The sequence below is a fragment of the Taeniopygia guttata genome, chromosome 1A (assembly GCF_048771995.1).
Source record: "Taeniopygia guttata chromosome 1A, bTaeGut7.mat, whole genome shotgun sequence".
NCBI lineage: Eukaryota > Metazoa > Chordata > Aves > Passeriformes > Estrildidae > Taeniopygia > Taeniopygia guttata.
In genome coordinates this window covers 48967661-48987562 of record NC_133025.1, presented here as the reverse complement: position 1 = coordinate 48987562, position 19902 = coordinate 48967661, and the positions used below count along the sequence as shown (strand labels likewise).

The window sequence follows — 19902 nt, the reverse complement described above, 5'->3', positions numbered from 1 at the left end:
TGGAAGTAAATTTTTCCCCCTCCCAGCTTTATTTGTGAAGCAATAGCTGAAACTTAGATACTGTTGGTTTTTCCAAATGTTTAAACTTACCCAAGTCACAGTTCTTTGTATGAGGTGCTCTGGAAATACTTATTATCACACCTCAGTAACAAGCCACACTCTCAACTATGTGCTAATGTGTATACACACAGATTTATCCGCATACAGCCTGAGCAGGTCAGTGAGGGCACAGGAGTGATGTTCTCTGGCAGCACCCATTCAAAAATTAAGAGGTCAGAAAGTCCTGTTCATTCCTGATCAGGCTGTGTGACTGAAATGTATTTAAGAGATGGGACTGTACTCAGAGCTGCACTATCTGTGTGTGCAGCTCTTCATCAAGTGTCTTTTTCAAGTCAAGCCCTAAATTAGACAGGCATGCTCAGGATAAAGGGAAACTGTGTGAAGGGGAGCAGAGGAGAAGGAAGATCAATAGAGATGAGAACAGAAAAGAATGGGGGCTGGAAGGAGAAATGCATAGGAGGCGAGTGGTAGGGTTTGCCAGGCGCTGCACACAAAGGCCTGATGCACCTCTGTGTGTAGGATAATGCAGAAAAGTAGGGGGGAGGAAATCAAAACCGATACAAAGTCAAGGACAGTATAAAGAAAATCTATTGACTCACAAATATGCTGAATGGGTTTGCAAACCAATGCTTCTCTGAAGGTTTTTAACAAACAACTGGTCTGTAACCAGACCCACGTTTTGCAGTGTGCAGGAACACCTTCAACTAGAGCAGATTCCTCAGAGCCCCATTCAACCTAGCCTTGAACACTTCCAAGGATGAGACATCCACAATTTCTCTGGATGTTCCAGTGCCTCACTCACAGGAAACAGTTTTTTCCTGTACTTAATTTAAGTCTTCACTCACTGAAGATAAGCTCCATTTTTTTTTTTCTCCTTGTCTGAACTGAGTGCTGTTTTTCGTGTGCATTACAACTGTGCAGTGTATTGCCAGGTGTTTAACTGGGCAATCAAAGTAAATTTTGTAGAAAAAACCCAAAATATAATGAAAATTTTATTCCTTTTTTAATGTAGGATCATGGCAAGGAGCTGGGAAACACTGAAATGCAGAAAATAGAGGCCTGGAAGTTCTTTGTTTTGTATGATACCTGGCTTAGTTTCTATTTTTTGTGGTCACAGGTCATGGGAGAAAGTAATATTTCCTTCTCTGAACCAGTCCACTTCATTTCACTGTTATTAGCAAGTATTCAAAAGTCACTAATTGTGGGCTTGTAAGTTTTTCAGATGGCTTTAAAGCCATGAGAGTTGAAAAAGGAAAAACAATCAGAGATTATGATTATTTATTTTTCCTATGGCTTTCAGACTGTTATACCTGTGAGTCATCTCTTTTTTTTTATTTTTTTTCACCCATAGTAGTGGGGAATAAAACCGTCTCTCTTTTTTTTTTTTTTTTTTTTTGGCTGTAATCTGAGATTTTCAAGTCATAGCAAGATTTCCCACCTGAAGGTTTCTGCCGTGCATCCGAAGACTGATGATAAAAATCACAAGAGTCTGTAACAACACTTCAGAATTTGTGTTACTGAAAGTAAAGCAAGCCTGGAAAAAAACGAAACAAAACATTACAGAAACCAGTAATAGAAAGACCTTTGATGGAATCTTTATTTCTCCCTTCTCCTGTAGGGGAACCTGCAGAGCCAGAATTTTAAGAAATGCTCAGTACCTCACAGCTCCCATTGTGCCAATTCTGCTGCCTGTTCAAACAAGCTCAGCCTCCAGTGTACACAGCAATCATGAAAGCCCAGCCATGTATTTTGCTGCCTAAATGGGAGCTGAGCTGTTTTGCAAAATCTGTCCCATGGGACCTATCAAGCAATGGATACCATGGAAATGTGAGCAATAATGACAGTGTATTATGGGGTGAATGATACTGTCATATTACATTAATGCAAATGAAACTTTGTGTGTGTGGGCAAGGCAATTTACAATCATAACCTTAAATTTCTCTATCTTTGTGTATTTTGGGACCGATTCTCCTGTTCACACTCATTTCACGTAATGTCATGTCATTGCCTGCAGTAGAAAGAAACATGATTCATGCTAGTGACAGCAAGAGGAAATTAGCCCTGTTAAATCTTACCCAGAAGTTGCATTAATGCTGTTTTACATAATATTTGGCATTATTCTGTCCCACTTAGCACTAGAGATCGGTAAAGAATTTAAGGATATTTATAGATTGGAGGCAAGTTGCTGGCAGCCACAGCACTGGAGCTGACTTTTGTCCTTGGTGTTAGGTGGCTCCTGCAACTCTGAAAGAAAAGCTGGCACTGTATGTTTTTAATAGACTCTTCACTGAAAGTGAATGCAGTCATCGCTGCCATGATAAATGGGGAAAAATGAGATGATCAGTGAATGAACTACTGTAGCAGGTGGTAGTAGGTGTTGCTTATTAGATGTTCAGTATTACAAAAAAGAACAGAATGACAGTAATCCCCCAGAGAGACACCTCTCTAAGAAATAATCTGACACCTGTCATCATTTTCCAAGACAAGGTTGCTTAACAGTCCAAAGCTTGCAAGGGGATAATGGCAAGACAGTGAAGAAGGGGCTGCTGACTGGGACTTTTGCCTGCATCCATTTCTGCTCATTTCACGGATAATGTGGCTACCAGCCATGCTGTGGTGGCACGTCCTGAATGTGACTGCTTGTGGAGGAATTTCCAGTTGTTTTCTGTGAAACTTAGCTGGGCTTACAGCATCCATCATAAGGTGCAGCCTGTTGCAGCGCTTGGGTGTCTCCTTCTTTTTGGATGACAGAAAAGGATGGACTGTGGCTACTCTTTTTCCAGGAATGTCAGCATTTAGGTGTAAAGGTAAATGATCTGGATTTTGCTCTGCTCTCTTTCTTGAGGCCACTGCAACCATGGGGTCAGGTCTGCAATTAGTCAGGTCTGCTTCACTTCTGAGCTTGCTTCTTCATATCACCTGGCAGCTTGCTGAGCACTGTGGCTCTGCAGTGCCTGTGTCTTTATTTGCTCCTCTTCCCCTCCAAAGAAAACAGCTTATCTCTGGTTTCATTTGTGCTCTCTTTTTGGTGGTTGTTTTAGCTGAACACCTGTTGGGAGGTGTTTTTCTTCCCTTCTTGCTTTCCTTTTTCATGTTTATGACCTGACCAGCTCCATGTCTTACTCTCTGACTGAAAAGAGGTGAGGTCTGTGTTAGCCCCTGGATCCTTGGATCCCAAGGGTTTCTAGAGTCTTGAGCAAGCTTAAAGATATTTTTTTTCCTCTTATATGAGTGTACTCTAGTCTGGAAAGCTCTGTTCCAGCAGGGTAAAGCTCTGGCCAACAAATTTTTTTTCTGGAGTTTGTCTCTCTTTTGGCTACCCCAGGCTTAAGCTGAGAAGTACCTTGAAAGTAAGGACTAGGGCCACTTAATGTTTAAACTTCAGTATTCTAAGGGAAGCCATTGTATGATGATGAGGACTGGTATGCCCATGATACTGAGAAAATGAGCAACAGCTCTCTGTACTGGCTGAAGCTTTATAAGTGCTGGAAATGTCATGTTTTGATCTCTTCTGTGGTTACACTGGGGAGTGACAAAGATAATTTGAAGTTATGTCATCAATAGGCTGTGTAGGATGAGGTGCCTGAGCCAGTCAGGGATGCTAAAAGGCTTTACTTGTCAGTAAGGCAAGAATGGGGATGTGGTGAGGAACTGACCAGTGCTCCTGAGCTATGGATCACGCTGACCATCTGCAAGTGTTAAACCCCCAGCTCTAAATGTGTCCTGCAAATGCACCCAGAGCCTGATAAAGAGATTGATGGGAAGCTTTCTTTTTCTCTGAATGAGGCCAGTGTGTCTGGGGCAGTTTTTACTTAGCAGCAGAACTGGCTTAATGTCTCTCAGTACCTCATACTGTCAATGGACCTGTCTTTCCACAGAGCTGATTTAATTTGGGTCTGGCCATCCATCTGGACATGCTCTCTGTCTTGCCTTGGTGCAAAGCAGGCAGTGATGGTTTGCAGTGTGAATGAGGCTGGCTTTGCAGCTTGAGGACAAAGCATTTGGAGCTGCATGCTGGCTCTTCCAGCTGAATTCCTTTAGCCTGCATGTGTTGTTTGCAGAAGAGGCCTCAGTTAGGAGGAATGCATCAAAGAGAAAAGATCTGCATGGTGAGGGAAGGTGTGGGTTATAGTATAGGTCAGTTTGGCAGTGTGTCTGCTGTTGGACCCACAGCTGACTGGTGTCTCTTGGTAGTGTTTGGCCCAAATTGGAGCTGATATTTATGAATGCAATGTGTGAAATGACAGCTAAGCCTCGGGTCAGCAGGAGATTAGTGAGGACGGCCACAAGTTGGAGCACCAGCTTGCACTGTGCACACAAACTGAGATTATTTTAGCTACAGAGGTTGGCTGCAAAATAAAAAAAAAAAAAAGAAGGTGCATGTCTCTCTCTGTGTACTTTCTGCACAACCTCTCTGCTGGAATAGTGCCTTGGTTCTGGAAATTTCCATAAAGGAGCATGCACAGGAAAATCCTGCCAACCCCATGCTAGCTGGATGGACTGCCATGTGTCCTGGGGCAGGGAGGAAGGAAAGAAGGCACGCTTGGACAAGCAGCCTGGCTGAGGGACATAATGACACTTCAGTTTCTGCATTCTGCAAAATGTCCTGCCAGCTACAGTCACAAGTGCTGACGGGAAGGAAATTTGTTTTTGTTCCAGTTAAAATGACAGTTGGTAGCTTGGTCCGCGATGCAGGTGAGATTTGTGTTCTCCTCCATGTGCTTTACCCCAAGCGAGGGAAGGATTGCCTCAAACCTATCTCCTTTTGACTTCACATGCACTGGCTTTCCCCCCATCTCCTGCTGTGTTTGAGTGGTGAACACACCTGTGGCTTTGCTTCTGCGGGATATCTTACCAGAAGCAGCCCTGCCTTCAAGGTACCATGGAGCACCCTTCTCTACCCCTTGCTCAAGGGCATGGGTGAGCAGCAGGGAACCATTATGTGAGCATTGTTTCCTTCCTTGGATGCCCACAGGCAAGGCCGTTTCATTTCCTCCCTTCCCCTGGTCCCCTGGTCAGAGTGAGTGGAGAAAAGATCTTTCAGAGCCCACACGTGGCACTCATGAATATTTAATGTTTCTTGCTTTTATTGCCCTTGAAGAGCAAAACCTTTTCATATTTGATGCCCTGGAAGGCTGTTTGGTTGCTGAATGTTGTTTCATCAATGCTTTCCCTCCTTGCTTTTCCTCCAGACTGCCCAGCCCCTCTTCCTTTCTCTTCTTGAGCAGCGTTCCCTTTTTCACAAAGGATGCTTCAGAAAAGGTCATTGTCCCTTTCATATCCCCTCCTTACTGTGAGCCAGCATGGTTTCTGCTCTGCCAATGGTAAAGGACAAACAGGGATGTGGGGAAAGGCAGCAGTGGGGAGGGAGGCCAGGAAAAATGTGCACATAAGCTGAGGAGCAGCACAGAGGCAGAGAGGAGGTGTAGGCAGAGCAAGAGGAAAATGGCTTAGCAGCAGGTAGAGGCAACAGAAGGTGGGAAGGAGGCAGCAGGAGGATTTGGATAAAGGATGGGCTTTCCAGCACCTTTCAGAATTTGTCATTCAAGATGTACAGGTATTGCTGTGGATGGCAGCTTGTCCAGCATGGGCCCTTTGGAAAAGGCAGGTATCCCAGTTCCCCAAACCAGAATACTCCCAAAGCTGCAATTCCCGTTTCCACTGTTGGGCAGTTGCTTTAGAGACCCCATTATTTTGGCCTCCAGCTTCTACAGTAAATCATCACGTGTTGACCTTAGGCCGTTCAGTCTTTCTCCCTCTTTCTCCTGCAATTGCAACTGATATTTGAATGTTTGGATGTGTTTAGATTCAGTATTAATGCTTTTGAAGAGCCAATCTCATATCCATAGTCAACATCAATGGGAAGAGAAAGATGAATCTGTCTAACTGTGAAATTAAAAAAAAAAAAAAACAAAACAAAAAAAAACCCCAAACTGGTTTCATTTGGACTTAGAACCTGTTAATGCTGAAATTCTTTGTGATGTGGAAAAGATACCACAGGGGCCACCTGCCAGGTCTTGGGTCATGGCCCCACGTACCCCAGAGGGCCTAACATGGGGGCAATAGGTATGATCTTGGAGCTGTGGAGAGCATTAGTACTTGTACCATTAGTAATCCCTCTGAGAGTCAAGATGGAGAATGTATGGGCAAGCAGGATCTTTCATGGAAAAAGCCAGACAAGTTTTGCACTTGCTTTCTCTTGGAACATAGACAAAATCAATTTTGGTAAATTCTGACCCAACAAGGATGCTGTCTGTAAAATTCTGGTAGGAATGTCTGTTTTCTCTGTTCTGCATTTCAATGTAAGGGCAGCCTCATCTCTCCCATTAGCCAGCTCTGAAATGGAGCTAGCATCAATTGATCTGAAAAACACCACACCCTCTTGCAGCATTACTGGCACAGCTTCCCACATCTCTTGGCTCTCCCTAATGTGCTGGCCAGGACAGTTTATGGGAACTACTGAGTTCGTTCTGTGACACAACATTAATGCTGGGAACACGTAGCACTACAGTGAGGGTGCACAGTCTTGAAGTCCCAGTGCTGCCCAGGGCATTTTTCCAGGGCCCAGCAGGTATCAGGGGCTGTGCTGTTGGGCTTGGTGTGCTGAGAGGTCAGAGAGCTGTCAGTGACTCAGGGCACAGCTGAGTGAGTGGCTGGAGCTGTGTCCCTGATGTACTTGTCTAGAAGCTGCCTTATATAGTGACTGGTGACACAGCTGGACAAGCGGGCAGCAGGGCTTAACTACTGCTCCACAGCCTGGTCTTGGAGCTATTGCCATCATCCCTTATCCTTCATGATCCCATGGAGGCACCAATAAGCATCTTCTCCTTCCTACACATTACGTACCTGTAAATATCACTCCTGTCTCTTCCACTCTGCTCTGTCTCCAAAGTATTCTTTATTAATCTAAACCAGTCTGCTGTTTCACAGCAGGCACTCTTCTCCCTCTTCCTTCAGTGTTTGTGAATTCCAAACCTGCCTGCCCCACCACAGGTGCCACTTCCCTCCCCTCTCTGTGGGGTAAGCAGTCTGGGGAATAGACATGGAGCATAATGTATAGTATTGTGTGGTAATTACTTGGTGCTAGGTACACAAGGGAGATTATCTTGTGCCTCAAAGGGCTGTCAGAGAATCCTAATCTTATCTTCCCCTCCTCTTTCCCCTTCTACTGCCATCTGAAGCAATGAATTGGTTATAAATACCTAATTAGCTAATTATTTGCTGGTCTACATGGAACATCTTCAGTGAAGGAGCTCTCCAGGTATCTGGGGAGGACCTCCATGGAGACAAAGAGAGACAACCTCGTGAGGTGTGCACAGGGATAAAGGCAGTACTGTGATGCTCAGAAGAATTTCTAGACTTTCACCATCTCCCAGACAGCAGAGGAAGAGCCATTAGCTCCATGGAGAAATGGACTATGTTTACCCCTACTTGTGGCTCTGCGCTAAAGAGTCAAGGGGGAAATAAAACCACACGAATAATTCATTAGGTAATTATAGAGTGAAAAAATTTTTTTTTTTGAAACATTTGCACTGGGCAGAGATTCTGTGCTGGAAGATTTTTGGGCTGTGCCTGCTACTTGTGTGCTCCAGCCCCACTGGGACATGAGGACTAGCCAGGGGAGGAAATTGTGGTTTTCATGACTGTCTCTTGATGATACTGCCACTGAAAAAAAAACCAATTATCTATGCCAGTTTATATGTTCTGAAAAGGTTCATCCCACTGGCAGGCTGGTCTTGGTTTGTCCATGCAGGTCTCACAGGCAACAGGATACAGTTGCTGTACTGGGATGACCTTCAGTTGGAGCCATTGGATAATGGGGCTGTTGAGCTGACATGCCCCTTTGGGACAGTCATCACTCTGTTGTCCTTCTGCAGGGAAAAGGGAGGGAGGTATGTCAGTCAGATAGCTGATGGCACCAAAAGTCTCATTCTCTTTTCTTCTCTGCTGCAGATGGTGGCCTAAGGTTAAGAGATAAAAGCATCACAGCAGCTCTGCTGGCTGCCTGTCAGTAGAGGTTAGGACAAGAAAGGGCAGTAACCATAAATCTGGCCAGGTCTGGACAGCAGTTAATTTCTGACACTCTTCTTTTATTTTCATGGTGTTTTTTGCCTTTTTTATGCTTGTCTTGTAAACTTCTTTCCTTTTCTTCTCCTTTCTTTCCTCTCTCTCTTTCTCTATCCCTGTGTCCCACACTTGCTTCTTCTGGTTCTCTTCTCCCCCTGCAGGCATGCGCATCCTTGTGAATTTGCTGCTGGACACCTTGCCCATGCTGGGGAACGTCCTTCTTCTCTGCTTCTTTGTCTTCTTTATCTTCGGCATCATTGGGGTGCAGCTGTGGGCTGGGCTGCTCCGCAACCGCTGCTTCATGGAGGAGAACTTCACAGTGTGAGTGACTGGGAGACAACATCTCCTTCCTTCCTTCCTTCTGTGGATGTTTCTTTTTCCCTCTGGCTGCTCATGTTTTCTGGCAGGCTCTCTGTGTATCACTACTCCAAGTGCGGGGTGATCATGTGCAGGTGTTGGGAAGATCTTGCAGTAGAAAGGGAGGGTGGGCAAAGACAGATGGTTTTCTTCACAGCAGGTGTCTGGGCTCACTTGGATTTAATCAAGGCACAGGTTAGCATGACTGTCCCCTCCAGCCATGCCTAGTAATACAGGATGGTGCTCCTACACCCAGAAAGAACTGAAACTCTGATACATGCTGCCAAAAGATCCTGAACATGCTGCCTCTTCAGAAAACAGCACTTGCAGGAGTCTTACAGAAAGCTATAGTGCTGCCTGATGCATCCAGGAACATCTCTGATACCACCAAAAGGGAGCTGGGGTCACTGTTTCAGCAGTAGTTCATTACCTCTGGAGGGACACTGAGAAATTTCTAGAAAACTTGGGGAGTAGAATTGTGTGTGGCCAGTGCCATGGAGAAGGGATAGAGGGCTGCTGGGAGAGGTGTCCCACAGCTGGGTTAGTAGAAGTGAGAGCATCTGAAACCAAAGAACAAATGTTTGAATGGGACAAAAAACTCGTGGGGAAACGTGGGAACAGTTCTGACAAAGAGAGCCTGAAGCCACACAGGGGTCAATTACAGGTATCTGAGGTTTATTTGGGGAGTCATGGGGGAGTCTGCAGAGTGCAGCATTACTCCTCCCACAGGCAGTGGGGTGGAAAAGCTCCTGCCTGCTATGAAGTCTCCGATTACTCAGTTTCAGGGCACAGCTCTTCCTGTTGACTCTCTGGCTTTAGTAGATCTCAGGCTTTAAAATGTTTTCTTAAAACCGTATGCTAATCCCAGGTGTGCTATCAGTGTAGACCGCTAAAAGAAAACCCAGAGCTGTCGATCTGTTTAAACCGATTAAACAGTTCTGAAGCTTTACAGCATCTCAAATTGGAAAAAAAAAAGTGTGAAAATACAATGTGCAGAACAGCAGCAGAGTTGCAGAGTAGGTGCTGCTTAAAGCAGGCATTTCCTGTGTTTATTTACTCCTTGGGGAAAAACTACTGTTTAGGATGATTGTCCTTTATGTAAATCAGGAGTAGCACTTCTTTAATGAGTGTAATTACATCCATGCAGAGTTGATGCAACTGGGAAGTGAATTGGGGCCACAGCCTTCACAATGACAGATATTAGAAAATACTTGGCTGACCATTGCTATTGAAATCAGTTCTGAAGGTGCCCATGCATCAGTGATGAGGATGAGTTACAACATACCTTTGTATCTTAGTCCTGCTTAGTTAACAATCAGGGCCTGTCTTTTTCTTTTTCATCAACACCTGTCCTCTTCCAATGACATTTAGTGAAAAAGTCTGCATTTGTACACAACGTGAAAGTTGTGCATTATAGCACTGCAAGGAATACACCAGATAGAGCTTAATCCTTTTTTTTTTTTTTTTTTGTATCTCCACCTTTCACTTTTCTGATATTAGCTCATCTCCAGCTAGGCAAGCATAGATGATTTTAATTATTCATGCATTTGGAAGGTGCTTGCATTATTTGGAAAAAATACATGAACTTGTCATAAAACATTGCACCCATAATGCCCGCTGCCAAGGAGGAGTCAAAGTTAAGGTTAAGTCAATTTTATCTTTCCATTTCCAAATTTTAAGGCTTATCTGTGCAATGTTAATTATGCATGAACTGGATTTTTTTTTTTTAGAAGTACAGAAGGTTCACTACCAAATGTTATAAAACATGTCCATCAGCAGTTACATATATGAACATATTACAGTAAAGCCTGATGAACTTCCTTAATGTCATTGCATCTGATTTAGCTTTGATGTTAATGGGGAGAGTGATCAGACTGCAAATCTCTGCATTCCAGCTTTTTTTCATCTCCATGCAAGCAGATTGTGCAATTTGGCCTGGGGTGATCTGATGGCAGGAAAAGCTCTGAAAACTGGGGGCTCACCCTAGAAATTTGCTGGTTTTCAGGAGCCCTGTCATTCCTCCCCTTCTCCTGAGTCAATAAACCTGGAAATCCCCTACCCAGTGCAGTCACTATGTCAGAATGGGGGCTCCCAGCCCCATCAGTATCACTGATAGATAGGAAACTCTTTGTCACAGGAAATTTGACTGTGGGCTCTTTTGCAGACAAGGTGACATTGTCCTGCCCCCTTATTACCAACCAGAGGAAGATGATGAGATGCCCTTTATCTGCTCGTTGTCAGGAGACAATGGAATTATGGGCTGTCACGAGATACCCCCGCTGAAGGAGCGAGGCCATGAGTGTTGTTTGGACAAGGATGATTATTATTATTACAATTCAGTCCGGCAAGAGTTTAATGTCAGTGGCATGTGTGTGAACTGGAACCAGTACTACAATGTGTGCCGCACAGGCAACGCCAACCCGCACAAGGGTGCCATCAACTTCGACAATATTGGGTATGCCTGGATTGTGATATTTCAGGTAAGTCTGAGTTAGCCTCCTTACAAGGCTCAAGCTTATATTTCTGTTTTTCAAATTCAGTTTTTCTGGGCTCCAGTGGTAGTTTCTGCAGGGTGTGGCAGAGATGTAAAGTAAAGGGCCTTGTAACTCCTATGGTAAGGCTAACAGTGTACACAGGAATGCACTTGCCAAAATAAGCTCCACCCTTCAGGCTGGCTTGTACCAGTTTCCCCTCCAGCTATAGTAAAGGAAATTTTTTTTTTTTCCAATTCCCAGCACGTGTTGCAGATGGGAGCTAAAATCCATGCCTTTTTTATTTTCCTCCGACTGTACGCGGTGTCCAGTCCAAGGGGCACAGCAACCTGCTGCGGGTTTTCCCCTGCTGCGATCCAGGGAAATGAACTATTTTAATGAAATATTCCTGCTGTGGACTAGAATGATCTCACAGGCTTTGACAGTATTCCAGTGTCATCAAGCAGTGCCATGCTGATTTCCCAAAATGGAAATTTGGCTTCATTAAAATGAATTGTTGTTTCTCACCTTTCTTGGATTGCAACTGTCCTGCCAGTATCTGCTTGCTATACACTGAGGAGTGAGCTCTGGACCACCCCTCCTGTTTGTCTTGTTTGTCTTTGCAGGTGATCACACTGGAAGGGTGGGTGGAGATCATGTACTATGTGATGGACGCCCATTCCTTCTACAATTTTATCTACTTTATCTTGTTGATAATCGTAAGTATAAGATTTGATGAATGTCAGCAATGCAAGCTAAGAACTGACAAAAAACAGGTCTTAGATCAACATAGATACTGGGGAAGTAAACTTCTAGAAATTTCAGAAATCCGGCTAGTTGATTTTCACCAAGAGTCTGAGGGAGGATCACATATGTAGTTGTCAGCCAAGTTATTAGCTTTCACTCAAAAATATGCTTAAGATGGATTTTTAAATTTATATGTGCCCAGTGCAGAATAATGTTCTCACTGGCAGATCTTCTTGCAAAGCAAATACCCCAAACCACTTGACTTAAAAGCCAGTTCTTTCTCTGCCCTTCTACTAGGTCTCTATACAGTTTAAGCTCTTGAGTAATTTTTGAGCCATGTTGAGTGAGGAGCTTTTGGTAGCACCTGGGTTTATCAGGTTCAGAGTCTGAGATTCACATTTTGTTAGATTCAGAGTCTGTCATGCTGAATTACTTCCTCACCATGAGCACAAAGGAGCTACTGCTCCAAGAGTGTCAGCAGTCTGAAATAAACTGGCTGTGTGAGATCCCTTGTGGATGATAGGATGGAAAGAGAGAAGTGTGTCAGCAATGAGAACTTAATAAGTAGTTTATAAGCCCTGTGGATTTATGCAAATGAAGTTTGAAGGTTGGTTTTCTCCAAGAATATTCATTATCAGCACATGGGATGAGAGGTGAGAAACATGGTGCCATTGCCTCCCCAGTCCTCAGGCTTCCCTTGCATAGGTGCGTTTTCCTGGAGGGAATATCCTGTTTCTAACAAGGAAAGGATTTTGTTTTTTATGAAGGCTCTTGACATTGCTCACCTGGGGGACTAAAGCCAAGAATGAAATGGAAAGACAGGATGAATTATGGGAAGTATAAAATCTGTACATAGTAGAGGCAATTTAGTTTCAGGTCACTGAGTAAAGACCTCAGTGTGTGTTTCCAAGGCCAACATACATTTGGATGGACTGATGAATGGACCTGGCCAGGACTCTGATCTTCATCCAACACTTGTCCTATGGGGCCATTCCCTTCAAGAAATAGGATCTCTAGAAGCAGTCACCCAGTAACACTAACAGACTGACCTAGTACAGGATCTAGTTTACATTCAAGCTGGCATGCAATGACTTGAGATAAAGCAGACTTTAATCCATTTCTGTGAGAAGTTCTGCAGCCTGTACATATGGAGGGTGGCCCAAAAATAAAAAAAAATCTATTGGCCCATTCAGGTCAGACAACATAAAAAGATCTTACTATATCCTTGATTTCACCCTGCCTTACGGCCTTCTATTCTCACAAGGGAAAGACAAGGAGATAAAAACAAGAATATGGCATACTCCCTGTTGGATGAAGCATGAACCTGGACAGCAGAGGTGAAATATACCTTAAGAAATGTTGCTTTTACTTTGATGCTGGAGAGTCCCAAAGAGACAGTGCAGAGATGTGATTGCATAGCATGAGATGATGGAGAGGAGTTTCCACAAGCTTTGTTCTCAAGGGCAAACTGGACATCTGCTGCTTTTTGGGAGTTCAGAAAATAATCATTTCCCATTAATTTTGTTCATATACCCATCAATGCAATAGATATTTAGTACCCACCTGTATTTTGACTTCGAGCAGAATGGTCAGGATACCCCAATTTGTAGAATATGCAATTAGACACAGACTTTACTCCTTGTCCCACAGCCCCAGTCTCTCCCAGAACCAGGAAGGACTATGCAGGATCAGTGTTTAACCACTGGGGCACACATACCTGGTCTTTTGTAGGCCAGTTCCAGAAACTGCCCTTCTCCCCACATTTCAAACTACATAAATTGTCAGCGTATTTTTGGTTTCTAAGTATCCTTCTAGTGCTGGCTCACATCATGTGGATTCACAGTGATTCAAACTGTGTCTCTGAATTTGCAGGCACCGAAAACTCTCAATTAAACACTCCACCTGAGATGTTACTGCAGAGTGTCATTGACATTTCTAGACACTCCCTCCTCATTTGCAGAAGCCATATAGGTTTATTTCTGTCAAACACGGGAGAACATGAATCTCAGGTTACTTTGGGCCTGCTGAGAACAAAGGAGTCATATGCTCAGTGGAATAGTTTCTTTACCTTTTGTGGAGTTAGGCCAAGGAAGTTTTTGGCCTTCCTGCTACCTTCTTGGTATATAGCAATGCCAACTTTATATAATTTGGCTGCATTTTCTATCTGAATCTTCCTATAGAATGATGATCGCTCTTTAAGTCTCATGAAGTATGGCCCTTCCAGCCTTTATTCTTCCCTCCTTCTCCATGTTTTGAAGACCTGGCTTTCTAAGCTGGATCGTTCTGACAGTCATACTTTAAGCCCTGACTCTTTTCTTTTCCACACACATTCTAGGCTTGGCTCAGACTTACTCTTCTGGGGCTGCATCTCTGCAGCTTCTGTCTAGAGCTGTGCTTTCATCCGTGACTTCTTTCCTACAATGATATCTGCAAACACCTACATGAGGGCATTACCTGCTACTGCTCATATGGCAGTAAGAAGGCTCCACCACCTGGATATACTCCCAGCACAGCTAGAAGTCCTGCATAGATGTGCTTCTCTGAGGGAAAGGGTGCTGACTGACCATGGCACTCTTGAATGGCCTTGTAGAACAGTCTGGGAAAAGCATTTTATGTCTTCAGCAGATTTTAAAATGCTTCCCTCTTGACCAGAGATCATGGATATGACATGAAGGAAGGACTACTCCCTGCTCTTGGGTCAGTGTTTCACTTGGGTTTTCCTGCTTGAGGTCCAGGTGTCTCTTTGTCACCTCTCCAGCTATTTGGCCACTGCTGTGGCTCCTGGAGCATAGCAAGGAGCTCTTCTGAACTCTTACACTGGCATCAGCATTGCAGCACTCAGAGGCTCCTTGAAGGGTGCTGTGCTTACATGTGTGGGCCTCAGAGGGCAAGCTGGAAATCCAGGCATAAGTAGTAAAATTAATTGACAAGTCAGGATCTGCAGCACTAGTCAGATTTTGTTAGATATTGCAGAGATGGGGCTTGAACTTTGGGCTGAATGAGGCCAGGATCTGCTTTATCAAAGCACAGCTTAGTCTCAGGGCTGAACAGGATGCTGTGTTGGGACTTGGAATCGAGGGTCTCCATTTGCTTCTCTCAAATGCTTTGATTCCATGTCTGACTCTTTCTGTCTCTCTGCTCAGCCAGCTGAGATGAATCACTCAATTAGGAGCTTTCTGGGACCCTTCATGTCCTTCTCCTAGCTGGGAGGCAGTGCCAAACTCAGCAGAGACTGAGAGTTTATGGACTTGCCTGTGGCTTTAAGGATTAACCAAGCTAATTTGCTTTGTGTTTTATGTTCCTAGCTAAAAGAATAAGGACTGGGGAGTAGTTCCCATATCCACTCCTTTCACTCCCCCTCTTTTTGTTCATCTGGTGGGAGAAGGCAGCAAATGGTGCCTGTGAGGACAGGGCTCAGGGACGTGAACCAGAACCTCACTCCTGATTCAACTCTGGGCTGACAGTGCAGTCCTGGTGAGGGCATCTCTGCTCTCAGCTCTTCCTCTTGTGGCCTAGAGAGAAGGTGTTGCAAGCCCTAATTGCTTGTTGTTTGGGAGTTGTGGGAGGTTGCAGAGTATGTGGCAGTGTCACAAGTGGTGTTACAGAAATGTTCACACAGCTGGTGTCCATCTCCTTGCACTGCCTCACTTAGTGAGGGACATAACCAAAAGGAAAGCCTGGGTGAGTATCATGCTGCTGAGGAGAGTGGATCAGAGAAGAATTTGGATTCCCAGTAATATGCTCATCAGTTAAAATAAAACATGCAAGACATCACAGACTAGGGAAAATGTTGGGTGAAGGCAAAGGAATCTGAACAAGGCATCATTTTAATTTTCAAGGCTGCATGCAGAAGCTGAAGGAAAAATAGGCTGAAATATGGGGGAAGGAAAGAGAAGAGAAGGGTTCAGTGATGACAGGAAACAGAATTAGAACAGCTTTGAAGGGTGCTGAGAGGAGGAGGGGGGGAAAAAAAGCCCTTTATTTTGAGATACTTTATTGTCCTTGTGTTGAAGCTGGTTGGAAAGAACTTCATGTTTCAAAGGGTCATTGAGATGCTAGCAGGGACACGTGGCCTTTGGACAAAAGGCACCTGTGTCCAAAAGAAAGGGTCGCCCACAAGGGCAAGCTGGTCAGGGGGGCAGTAAGGGCTATGAACTAAGGGAAAGGCTGCTTGGATAGGTAAAACAAGCTCTGAGGTACTTGCTGAAATAAACCTTTTTTTCCATTCACAAGCACTGGGGTCAGGTTATCAACACCTTTGCCTGCTCTGTCCCCTTTGCTGGAAAGGCTTTACAGGAGAGGAGACATGTGAAGACAAGGTCAGGACTGAATCCTGCTCTCTGTCAGAGCTATTTGCTTGCAAAGGAGGGACAGTGAGGTGAGACTGGGTCCTGTGTGGGTTCATACAGGAGAAACTGGTGCCAGGATGCCCCTTAGCAGGAATGCTCACAGGTCCAGAGGAAGCAAAAATCTTGAGCTGGTGCTTAATCTCCTCCCAGGGGCTGCCCCATGGAGTCTTTTCCAGAGCACTGCAGATGCAGAGTCCTTGGTCACAGTTTAGTCTCTGAATTTTATCAATGCCCTATTGACACAGCTCTGCAAAGAGCAGGCACCAATCAAGGTGTCATAGCTTTTGAAAATCATTTTGAATGTAGTTATTAGCCCTTTTATGAATGAAATCCTCATCATATTGAAGCCCAGGATTTATCCTCTATCTACCTATCTATGGATAGATCTCCTGGTGGAAATTAATCTCTAATTTCACAATATATAACACAGGGTGAGTTTATTTTTCCTCCAGAACTCTCAGCACAAAAAAAAAAAAAAAAAAAAAAAAAAAAAAAAAAAAGCTTGCTCCATTTTATAAATAGGAAAAACAAGGTTTAAAGGGAGCATACAAGTTTTAAATTAAGCCTGGTAGACATTTGGGGTTCTTCATGGAGAATAGGGAGAACTTGGGCATTTTGTATGCTCTTTCTAAGAAATTGGGAGTATTTTTTACAGTTTCTGTGTTTGAAATGAGAAGCCTGTGTAGGCCAGAGGACAAGTTAAAGAAGAGCTAATATGATATGTCTTGTATCAGAAGAATACAAATGAAGCAAAGAAGTCTGGCTATACCAGACTACTCAGTGTAATTTTAAAAGTTGTTTGACATTGTAAAGTCTTTTTTTATTTCAAAAGCTCACTCATTTCAGGAAAGCCCCATCTCCCTGTTTGGAGAATTAAGGTGCAAATGGTAGAAATCAATAATATGCCCCATGTATGCTAGTAATTCATTAAAATGATTTGAGAATACTGACATTTCTTCCAAGAGGTGGAGACTGTAAATGGCAGTGCATGATTTTTCCAGTGGTAAAGTAATAAGCAGAAGAGAAATCAACCAAACTGGTTCTCTGTCTCCTACCTTCTATTTAACACAAAGAGGGGAAAATAAAGTCTGGTTTTCATCAAACCCTTTGTATGTAACTTATAAGTGATTGCTAAAAGTCCCAAAACTTGCTAAAAGTTGGACCTGTTTCCTGAATTTCAATGCATAGCTTTAAATTCTGCATGGAAATTATGTTGAGTGTGCCCTCAAAACCAAGCTCATACACTTCTGGCTTTCCCTGAAACCTCCATATGCAGACTGATTCCCACTCCTCTGTCTGCCTCCAGTCACTTTCCCCTCCTCTCTCCTCTTCCATTCCTGCTCCCACGTGTTCTTTTTCATGTTGATATTGGTCCCTTCTTATCTTTTGCTGCTAGGTGGGCTCCTTCTTCATGATCAACCTATGCCTGGTGGTGATCGCCACGCAGTTCTCGGAGACCAAGCAGCGGGAGCACCAGCTGATGCAGGAGCAGAGGGCCCGGTACCTCTCCTCCAGCACAGTTGCCAGCTACATGGAGCCGGGAGACTGCTACGAGGAGATCTTCCAGTACGTCTGCCACATCCTGCGCAAGGCCAAGCGCCGCACCCTGGGGCTGTACAACAGCGTGCAGAGCTGGCGCCACGGGCAGGAGCCCGGCGATGCCAAACCCGTCAGCAACAGGAAAAGCCAGAGGCACTACAGTAAGGATCGCAGGGGTAAAGCTGGAAATGCCAGTGGGGGAAATGTGAGAGTAACTGGGAGCGTCTCCATGTGCCAGCTTGCCAAAGGAACTGTGCCTATAAAGCACAGAATTAGAATTGACATTGGCCACTGAGCATGGCACCGTGGCCAGCAAGGTGAGGGTGACCAGCAGGGAGCATGGATAATCCAGATCTGAAATTCAGAGACCATAAAGCGATAAAGACACTGAGGCTTGTAAAGGGCTCCATGTCTGGTATAGTCAGGCGTTAGCAGTTTGGGAGACAGAAGAGTTAGGGGATACAACAAAGTGGGATAAAGGATTGGACCTGGTGGCACAGCAGGTCTCCCAGAGCTCTCCTCCCAGAATGAGTTGCTTCCAAACCTCAAGAGAGAGGCAAAGAGTTGAATTGCAATAAGGTGTTGCCTGAACCTAAGGAGTGATACTGAAGAAGTCTGGTTGATATGCAAAGACGATGGAGACAATTTCTCTTGACGGCAGCACACGCTGCTGCATAAAATTAGACGTGAAGTATCATTTAAATTGGGTTCCTGGCTGGAAAAGTCACTGTAAAAATGGTTTTGTAGAGTTAGTATTAACTGCCTGCTGATGCCTTTCCTAAGTTATGCTCCCATTAACAACCAAAAAGGCAGATTTTCCTTCAATGTGTCTTGCATACTCAAACTTTCATTTTCTTTACTTGCTGGGAAAAAAGTTTCTGCAGGCTTCATGCACTGTGTTAATTAATTAATTGCTTCATTTCACCCAGTCCATTTGATCTTCCAGGCAAAAATGGAGGATCAAGGAACACAGATTTAGATTTCTCTGGTTCATAGTGCACACTGTCAGGAAGCATTTTTATGTTATGTCTTCTGGCTTCTTGAGATGCTTTCCCAATCTAGTTTCTCTAACTTAGAGAGTTCAGTTCAGCCTGGGGGTTCTCAGACCCCACTTGTAGCAGTTCAGGCCAAAAGAAGCTCCTGTGACCACTTTTCCCCTCAGGTCCCACTTAACACAGGCTAGCGTTAAGTGGTCTCAAGCTATGATTTCTGCATGAGACAAAGCAGTTCTTTCTCTGATGGACATGAATCCCCTTCAGCCTAATCACAGGCAAACTGAACAGTACCATGTGTTTTGGAGACACAGCCTGTCAGCATAGAGTCCCCAATGACAACAGCTCCCAAAGCTGCCCTTGAGATGATGTGTCAGTGTTTAATCATCCTCTGAGCTAAAAAGCCCAGTTACCCTGTCTGAATACCCAGATGCCAAGCTGGTGTCCACTTTGAATATCTTTTTCGTATCCTCCTTCTTTAAGCAGCATCATTTCTCTTTCCAGGGCTTTGCCAGCAGCACAACTCTCTTGGCTGCCCTCCTCAGGGTTTAGTCCAGCCCATCGCTGTGACAGCAACCTCTGATCCCACCAACTGCCCCCGATGCCATAGGGCGGAGCATGAAGCATCCAGAAGGCTCTCAGTCCTGGATAGCGCTGGCTCAGACCAGGAGGATGGAGGAGCCAGTGAAGGGGAGGGAGAGGGCAGCCAAGAAGACCAGGGTGCCTCTGCACTGGAGAAGGAGGAGGAGCTGGAAGAAGGACGGCTGAAGCTCTGCAGTGACATGTGGCGAGAAGTGAGGGTCAAGCTTCGAGTGATTGTGGACAGCAAGTATTTCAACCGTGGGATCATGATTGCAATCCTAGTGAACACCATCAGCATGGGCATTGAGCACCACGAACAGGTAAAGCACCTCAGGGCACAAGATGGGCAGCATGGACTGCCCCCTCCTGCTGGGGGTTATGGCCTTGCTAAGCAGCTGATGCAACTTGGTGGAGGCAAAGACTGGGCAATTTGGACCTCAGACTGCAGCACAGATGGTCCCAGCGTGACTTTGGAGACAGCCTCAGGATCTTGCAGGGTCTCTTACTTCCTTATACCTGTATTTAATCGCTTTCTCTCTCTCTCTCCATGTATTTTCCTCTCACCTCTTTTCAATGCCTCTCTTTTCCTCCTCCCTGGTCATTCATCCCACTGTTTTTCTTTTTTGCCCTGTCTCCACATTCTGTCTGCTTCTCTCTCTGTCATCCTCATCTCTTCTGTCTTCCTCATCTCTCTCACTCGTTTCTCTCTTCATTAGCTTACTGAATCCTTAGTCTATG

At 44.6% G+C, this 19902-nt stretch overlaps 1 protein-coding gene across 6 annotated transcripts in view; it reads left to right on the top strand.

The window, feature by feature from the left end:
- The window catches only part of CACNA1I (calcium voltage-gated channel subunit alpha1 I), a 161730-nt gene that overhangs the window by 103265 nt on the left and 38563 nt on the right, over nt 1-19902 (top strand). For all 6 annotated transcript variants that reach the window (XM_030262967.4, XM_030262966.4, XM_030262965.4 and 3 more), the window contains 5 exons: nt 8289-8448; nt 10649-10964; nt 11582-11674; nt 17448-17751; nt 19087-19484. In XM_030262967.4, the coding sequence (XP_030118827.4) occupies nt 8289-8448; nt 10649-10964; nt 11582-11674; nt 17448-17751; nt 19087-19484 (1271 nt within the window). The remainder of the gene's footprint in view (nt 1-8288; nt 8449-10648; nt 10965-11581; nt 11675-17447; nt 17752-19086; nt 19485-19902) is intronic.